The 1680-nt window shown below is 44.4% G+C and overlaps 1 protein-coding gene across 1 annotated transcript; it reads left to right on the top strand.

Annotated features, from left to right (window-relative positions):
* Positions 1–380: 380 nt before the first annotated feature.
* LOC128846039 (olfactory receptor 11L1-like) lies at positions 381–1322 on the top strand. The gene has a single exon (XM_054045124.1). It carries the CDS (start codon positions 384–386, stop codon positions 1320–1322), a length of 939 nt encoding a protein of 312 aa, XP_053901099.1. The 5' UTR covers positions 381–383.
* The last annotated feature ends 358 nt before the right edge of the window (positions 1323–1680 follow it).

Genomic DNA, 1680 nt, shown 5'->3' on the forward strand with positions numbered 1-1680 from the left:
GAGTAACTGTGATTGTATGTGAGAGACTTTGTGTGAGAGCATTTGTGTGAATGTTTGTGTATAGGTATGTTTGGATTTCATTGTCTAAATATGAACTTTTCTATGATACCTGAAATATATATGTACCAAAAGAAATACATTAAATAATTGGATTTAATTACTACCCTGCAAAAAAAATTAGAAGTTAAATGGATGGAGAGTTCTAAGAAAGAAAGAGAAAGTAGAAGCGCTGTGGTGATGCTGATCATTTTCCCTTAGGCTCCTTTAACTTAGGCTCCAGCTGTAATTGTTATTTATTATTATGTTGGTGGTGATGCTGGTTATAAGACTGATAATGATGGTGATTCTACCATCTGCAGGCAAATTCTAGCTCTCTCAAGGAGATGACCAACAGCACCACAGTGGTGGAGTTCCGGCTGCTGGGGTTCCATAGCCTTCCTGGCTGGCAGACCCTACTCTTCATTGTGTTCTTGGTCATCTACATCCTAACCATCACAGGGAACATTGTCATCATCTTGGTAGTGAGGCTGGAACCCCGGCTCCACTCACCCATGTACTCCTTCCTCCAGAACCTCTCCTTTCTGGAGATCTGCTACACCAGCACCATCATGCCCAAGATGCTGTCCAACCTACTGGTAGAGAGGAAGGCCATCACATTTGCTGGATGCATGGCACAGCTCTATTGCTTTGTCTTCCTGGGGGCCACTGAGTGCTTCCTCCTGGCGGTGATGGCTTACGACAGGTACCTCGCCATATGTTACCCATTACACTACACAGTGGCTCTGAGTAATGCGTCTTGTACCCGCCTGGCCATGGTTTCCTGGGTGACTGGCATCTTCACCGGGCTCTTACCCTGCTTGCTAATCTCCAGGCTCCCTTTCTGTGGCTCCAATCAGATTAAACACTTCTTCTGTGATATCCCTCCATTGCTCAAGCTCTCCTGCTCAGACACCTCCACTACTGAGGTCATCATATTCATTCTCTCCCTCCTGGTCCTCGTCAGCTGTCTGCTGCTGACCCTAGTGTCTTACCTCTTCATCATTCTCACCATCCTGAAGATCCCCTCCTCCTTTGGGAAGAGGAAGACCTTCTCCACCTGTGGCTCACACCTGGCCGTGGTGGCCATCTACTATGGCACCATGATCTCCATGTATGTCCGCCCTACCTCCAGCCTGCCCTCGGAGCTCAATAAGATTGTCTCTGTGTTCTACACCATCATCACCCCACTCCTGAACCCCATCATCTACAGCCTGAGGAACAAGGACTTCAGGGATGCTTTAAAGAAAGTAATCAGCAGGCAGTGCAGTCTGCACAGACTGTAAATAAATATAAGAGGTTGGAGGCCGGATTCTGGCTTACGCTGAGGGACCTTTATACCAAACTGGGTGCATAAAAGTGAGTGTAAATTACAATTACATCACTTTCATTTTCTTGTACACTGCCAGAATACTGTAAAAGGGCCTCAGTGATTATCTAGCTATCCTCTTACAAACCCCTCTATTGTTGAAAAATTGAATCTTTTTTGTATAAAGTTTACCCAAATAAATCCACACATTCCAAAGTTACACAATCTGAACATTTGCTGTGGTGATTTACCTACTTGATTTTTGATTTTATATGTTGTCTCATTTTTCTTTTTATTGGTTTATTTCATTATCATGCAGTCTGAGCACCTTGAAA

This window comes from Malaclemys terrapin, chromosome 12 (assembly GCF_027887155.1).
Source record: "Malaclemys terrapin pileata isolate rMalTer1 chromosome 12, rMalTer1.hap1, whole genome shotgun sequence".
Lineage (NCBI taxonomy): Eukaryota > Metazoa > Chordata > Testudines > Emydidae > Malaclemys > Malaclemys terrapin.